The 6,542-nt window shown below is 45.7% G+C and overlaps 1 protein-coding gene across 1 annotated transcript; it reads left to right on the top strand.

Annotated features, from left to right (window-relative positions):
• Positions 1–5,044: 5,044 nt before the first annotated feature.
• Positions 5,045–5,759, top strand: LOC130134003 (caveolae-associated protein 2-like; the record flags this gene model as incomplete). Its single annotated transcript, XM_056302144.1, is given in 4 exon segments — positions 5,045–5,456; positions 5,458–5,691; positions 5,693–5,713; positions 5,715–5,759. Coding segments are annotated over 4 exon segments (564 nt in total), but the record flags the coding sequence as incomplete, so codon positions are not given.
• Positions 5,760–6,542: the final 783 nt, after the last annotated feature.

The following is a 6,542-nucleotide window of genomic DNA, read 5'->3' as shown; positions in this document are numbered from 1 at the left end:
AGCACCCCCAGAGCATGATGCTGCCACCACCATATTTGACAGTGGGGATGGTGTGTTCAGAGTAATGTGCAGTGTTAGTTTTCCGCCACACATAGCGTTTTGCATTTAGGCCAAAAAGTTCAATTTTGGTCTCATCTGACCAGAGCACCTTCTTCCACATGTTTGCTGTGTCCCCCGCATGGCTTCTGGCAAACTGCAAACGGGACTTCTTATGGTTTTCTTTTAACAATGGCTTTCTTCTTGCCACTCTTCCATAAAGGCCAGATTTGTGCAGTGCACGACCAATAGTTGTCCTGTGGACAGATTCCTCCACCTGAGCTGTGGATCTCTGCAGTTCGTCCAGAGTCACCATGGGCCTCTTGGCTGCATCTCTGATCAGTGCTCTCCTTGTTCTAAGTTTAGTTGGACGGCCGTGTCTTGGTAGGTTTGCAGTTGTGCCATACTCTTTCCATTTCCGGATGATGGATTGAACAGTGCTCCGTGAGATGTTCAAAGCTTGGGAAATCTTTTTATAGCCTAACCCTGCTTTAAACTTATCCACAACCTTATCCCTGACCTGTCTGGTGTGTTCCTTGGACTTCATGATGCTGTTTGCTCCCCAATATTCTCTTAACAAACCTATGAGGCCGTCACAGAACAACTGTATTTGTACTGAGATTAGATTACACACAGGTTGACTCTATTTAGTCATTAGATCAACATTCGATCATTCAACAATCATCAGGCAACTTCTGAAGGCAATTGGTTGCACTCAGAGAAAAGGGGGCTGAATACTTTTGCACACCGCACTTTTCAGTTTTTTATTTGCAATTTTTTTTTAAATCATGTATAATTTTCTTTGTACTTCACAATTGTGTGCCACTTTGTGTTGGTCTTTCACATAAAATTCCAATAAAATATATTTATGATTGTGGTCGTAACGTGACAAAATGTGGAAAAGTTCAAGGGGTATGAATACTTTTGCAAGCCACTGTATATGTGCATGAATCATGGTCACACACACATAAGTATTCTAGTTCTACTGCATGTGTAATTTCGGTGCAATACATGTTTAACAAGTAGAATAATACAGCATCATTATGCACATAGTCTCAGCTATGACTTCTTGCTATTATAGTCTTTCGAAGGAAAAAAAATCAACTGTAAAACTCTTGGCCTTACATCTTCAAGTCAGCTCAGCTGTCACTCTATTTTGACTTGTTGAAGTATGACAGTATGTTACAATTCAATATTTCAGGTCTATAGCCTACATTTCATTCAGATTTCAGATCATTTTTCAGACCGGTCATTACACATATCCTACGGTCACAGTCACATGCACCCGCTAGCTTTGGACACCTGCTCAGCCACCACATCTCTGGAAGTGCTGACAAATTTATCCAGCAATCCTCGTAGTGACCTTTGAAATTCTTCCTTCTTTTTAATTTTTCTCCCTTTTCTCAGCACCCGACTCGTGTTTAAAAATTGGTCATGGTTTTGTGCAGCCGACATAGTTTCTCCTTCTCCTTCTTCCTCTCAGTGAGCAGCGAGATGGAGCACGCACTACGTAGCGACACAATATCGAAGAAGAAAATAACCTGAATAATTTGTTAGATTTTTTTTTTCATGTGACCTCGATTATGCATAATGAAAATGACACACATGAATTTCATTTTAAAAGCATGTTGGCTCAAGAACAGCCATCAAAAAAATGTACATTAAATAAAGAACTGCAGGATTGCAGGCCAGGCGTGTGCACACTTTGCACAGCCCATGCATCGGTTCTGCCAGCCACACATTCCCTTTCTATGTAATCTGTGCATATTGATTAAGTGTAACTTTGAGAACATATTTTTACTCTTTGTACTTGCAAGTGGGGAAACGTACATTTGCACTTTTAGCAAGAATTGCTTAATAATTACTCCTGGGGAGCCAAAAAAATAATAAACTGCCAAGATTGCTGACATGCATTTGCATCACTTGGCCTGCAGAGGGCAATTACATCCACTGTATCACAGCTGACCTGTAAAGGAACCCACCCAAAGGCCCTTTCGACAAATTTCCTTGGCAGCCCATCTTTCATGAGAATGTTTACGTTCATAACACATTGTGTCATGTGTTAACTGTGTGTGCTGTGGGTGGTAAGGAGAGAGAGAAGCTTTTCACAAATAGGAAGACTTTCTGTAACATAGGCCAGGGAAAGTCAAACTGACTTAACACAACATAGGGAAGTAGATAAATAAACATCGGAAAACCACAGTGCAAGGGCCATAGGAGAAATTCACAAAAGCATATGATTACCTCGGAGGGAAGGGACGGGAAGACATGTGGAGAGAGGGTTGTGGAAAGAGAGGGAGCAGGGGAAAGGAAAGACGGGGGACAGTTGGAAGAATGACAGGATGGGAGAGTCATTCCCCGTGCTCCAAACCCGAGGGTGAAAGTGAGAAAGGTGAGAGGTTAAGTGCTAGACCGAAGGGGTCACACTTTCATGCTGAAGAAAAAAAAGAAGGTGTGACTGAGTGTAATACCTCTGGCATCTCTGAGGGGAAGCACCAGACACATGTTTGTGGAGTTTTGAAGAAGCAGGAAAATTTGTATGGCGCTAGTTTGTCGCTAGCACAGCAGTACTTACTAGTCCAATCTAAAAATTCCCAAATGTAAAACTGAGAACTGTCTGTAGCAGTGTGGGAAATGCACATGCTGTGAGGAAATGGTTGAAGAGCACATCTGACTACCACGATTAAATAAATGCAACATGGGTTAATGGCTTGAGTCGATAATTGAAGACGGCATCGTAGAAAAGGTACTGTTGACGCACACAGCCTGCTGAGTACAGCTAACTCTCTAGTGTTGTTTGTTGGTTTCTATGCCTGCAAGCAAAACAACTTCGTGGTCTGTTGACGGTGGAGACGGCCATACAGTCATTTGCAGAATTCAATATTGCTGACATAATTAAAATTACAAGATAGATCTTCTTTTTTTTTTAGATTTGACTCCCTGGCAGTCCGAGAGCTGTGATTTGGATGAAGATCTTCGAGCAGGTAACAGCTGTGAACCTTGCTATTGTATTATTTCCTGTTTATCTATATATCTAAGTAGAACTTGGCAAACTTCATCTTAAATTTGAAGCTTTTATGCTTCGATGTGAGCCTAGAGCATGTGTGGATTGACTGAGCCTGGAACCCAGTTGTTGGCTTCAATACCTTCCATTGTTGTCAGTGGCAGAGGAGATTCCTGTCATGCTGTCATGTTCTGCTTCTTACCTTTGGGAATATTTTACAGATAAACACAGGTTCTTCTCTCACTTGTTTGAGAATATGCATGGCACACACACACACACACACACACACACACCACACACACACACACACACACACACACACACACACACATTTACACATATAGTGCACATACGTATACACACAAAGGCGCTAACATGAATATACACACATTCCCATCCCTGTTCTCATTTTATAATGGGATCTTTGTGAGCATTTTACTTAAAATCTAGTATATGACAATGACATAACAATTTACCACGCGCTCAGGATCTCCTGCATCACAGGCACCCATGATGCCTTCTGGCCCGCTGATTAAACAAGCCGATATTAACTTGAATCACGTAGTAGTATGACACAGAAGCTCAAAATAGACCAAACTTGGGTAAATGATGAAATAAATGACTGTGTCATAACTCTCACTCTTGCCCCCCAGCAGGTTGTCAAATGTGGTGTATCTTGTGATGCTCATTGCCGGTGTAAGTGTTGAAAAAAACAATGTGCTGGAAAATTTGCATATCATATTGCTTATTTGTTTTTAAAACAAGATGCTGCTTTTGTGTGTGTGTGACTAGTGATAGAAAATGTTTCAGCAGCCACAATGACGGAGTGAGAGAGGAGACTGAGAGATAAAGAGAGTGAGTGTGAGAGAGAGAGACACACACACACACACACACACACACACACACACACACAGATAAAGAGAGCGAGAGAATATGGCACAGTGCCAGGGCATGGGTGAGCTCATTGTTGAAACAGGGATTTCCACCTTTCCATGTCCCACTGTGCCCCATGCCATAGTACAGAGCACAAAAACAGCATGAGACCCCTCCCCCAACCCCCCCCCCCCCCACACACACACACGCACACACCAGTGGGGACATGAGGTAAAACAGGGTCTGTAATTTATCTCAATACACATGTGCGCCAGTGCAAAGGTTCGGCTGGGTTCCTTAAACACAAACACACATGTGTTTTGCCGTCACAGCAAATAGTGTTTCTTAGTTGTGCATGCATGTATTGATGCTAACAAAAGCACACACAAACATGCAAACATTGACACATGGGTACTCAACACATGCATGGACACATTGGCGTACACATGCATGCATGCGCGCCAACAAAAGTAGCCTTCAGACATATTTTGCAAATCTTTGCAGGTATGCAAACATTGGAGGAGAGGTCAGGCACATGAAAACACACTAGCAGACCCGCACACGCATAGACAAAAGACAGATACACACAAATGAAACATACAGGCAGTGACAACCTCTGCCTCTCCTTTCACTCAATTTATAGGGCTAGGCCTGTGGTGTTTCCACAGTAACCAAGCCCCTCCCTACGGCTTGCAGGGGAGGCATTATGAAAGCTCACACAGAGTGTTTGGAGAGTGTGGGGAGTGTGTGTGTGTGTGTGTGTGTGTGTGTGTGTAGAGACAGAGAGCGCGAGAGAGGAGAGAGAGAGAGAGAGCGAGAGAGAGAGAGAGAGGAGAGAGAGAGAGAGAGAGAGAGAGAGAGAGAGAGAGAGAGAGAGAGAGAGAGAGAGAGAGAGAGAGAGAGAGAGAGAGAGAGAGTGGGAGTGTGTGTGGAGAGAGAGAGAGCACGAGGGGGAGCGTGCATGGGGAGAGAGTGAGAGAGAGAGAGCGCGAGAGGGGGGAGTGTGTGTGGAGAGAGGAGAGAGAGAAGAGAGAGAGAGAGAGAGAGAGAGAGAGAGAGAGGAGAGAGAGCGAGAGAGAGAGAGAGGAGGCGAGGGAGGGCGAGGGGAGGGAGGAGGGAGTGGATACCAAAACAGCCCTATTAAGCAAATATCTCTCCTCGGTTGTCTACTGGTGCAACTGACAGCAGCAGGGCAAGTCAGGCTTGTCAACACGTCACCACGGTGTCTTCCCCAGTTTATCTCCTCTCTTCAAACGGGACAGCTGACCAACTAGAAACTATGGGAGAGGACTCGTTGCATGCTGAGCGCAGCAGCAATTCGAGCAGCAACCCCACCAGCCCCCAACCACAGCAACCAGTACAAGAACAACAACCCGAAAACATGGAGCTTCTCATCCCGAGTTTCAGCCCGAATTCCGCCCCGTCGTCCCCGACCAACACACTCAGTCGGCTGGGCTTCAGAACTCCGACCAGCCCAAGTGCCGTTGCGCTGGGCAGCCCGGTGGACCGCGGACAGGTGAACGCCATCACGGTGGTGGCGCTCCCTGGACAAGTTGGTCAACATGCTGGAGGCGGTGCAGGAGAACCAGCGGAGGATGGAGCAGCGGCAGGTAGACCTGGAGGGAGCCGTGCGCGTCGTCCAGGGGGACGTGACCCGGCTGACCAAGACGCACAGCACCACCTCCAACAGCGTCAGCAAGCTGCTGGAGCGATCGCGCAAAGTCAGCGGCAACATGAAGGAGGTCAAGGAGCGCATGGACAAGCAGGCGGCGCAGGTTGAAGCGGCTGGAGACCAACCACAAACCACCTGCTGAAGCGGAACCATTTCAAAGTGCTTATCTTTCAGGTAAAGTTTGGGGGGGGGCAGTGAAAATGAGGGAGGCGGAGGCTGGTGTGTGTTTGTGTGTGTGTGTGTGTGTGTGTGTGTGTGTGTGTGTGTGTGTGTGTTTCGGGGGTGATAGGGCTGGACAGTAGGTATTGATAGAAAAAAAATCAACATTGCGACGTTTGACAATCTTGAAAGACAAGAAAGCCATTAAAGCAGAATAGATTACACGCGGTTGCTTTCTCAGATGTTCTAGAATACCTTTTATTCCAGAGTAGTAAAGAAAACCAAAAGCAGACTTTACTGGATTTCGTTTTCTATCAAGCAGTAGTTGGCCCAGTCGCATCCTTCGCGGTGTGATTTTTACACACGTGCGGGCCTACTTTGCATTCCTTCCTGAGACGATATATTGCTCAACCGGGTAAATGCAAGGTAAGAGGTTGTGAGGACTGAAGGGGGGTTTGGAGAGGGTGTGCAATACCACACGCGAGCACGGTTTCATGTGAATGCAGGGAACTGGGGTTTGTGTGTGTGTGTGTGTGTGTGTGTGTGTGTGTATGTACACGTGTTACTGTACTTATGAAGGCCGACAACCTTGGTTTGTGAGGGCATGTTGGATGGTTCCCCATTCTCCCAGGGTCTATTTTAGGGTCAGGATTCAGGTTTGGGGTTAATGGAGTTAGGATTAGGTAGGTTTAGGGTTAAGGTTAGGCATGCAGTTCTGATGGTCGAGGTTAGGGTTAGGGGCTAGGGAATGAATATGAGAGGTCCTCCCTGCTATAGAAGTACCAGTGTGTATGTGTG

This window comes from Lampris incognitus, unplaced genomic scaffold (assembly GCF_029633865.1).
Source record: "Lampris incognitus isolate fLamInc1 unplaced genomic scaffold, fLamInc1.hap2 scaffold_604, whole genome shotgun sequence".
NCBI classification, from domain to species: Eukaryota; Metazoa; Chordata; class Actinopteri; order Lampriformes; family Lampridae; genus Lampris; species Lampris incognitus.
This window is presented reverse-complemented; position numbering and strand designations above follow the sequence as displayed.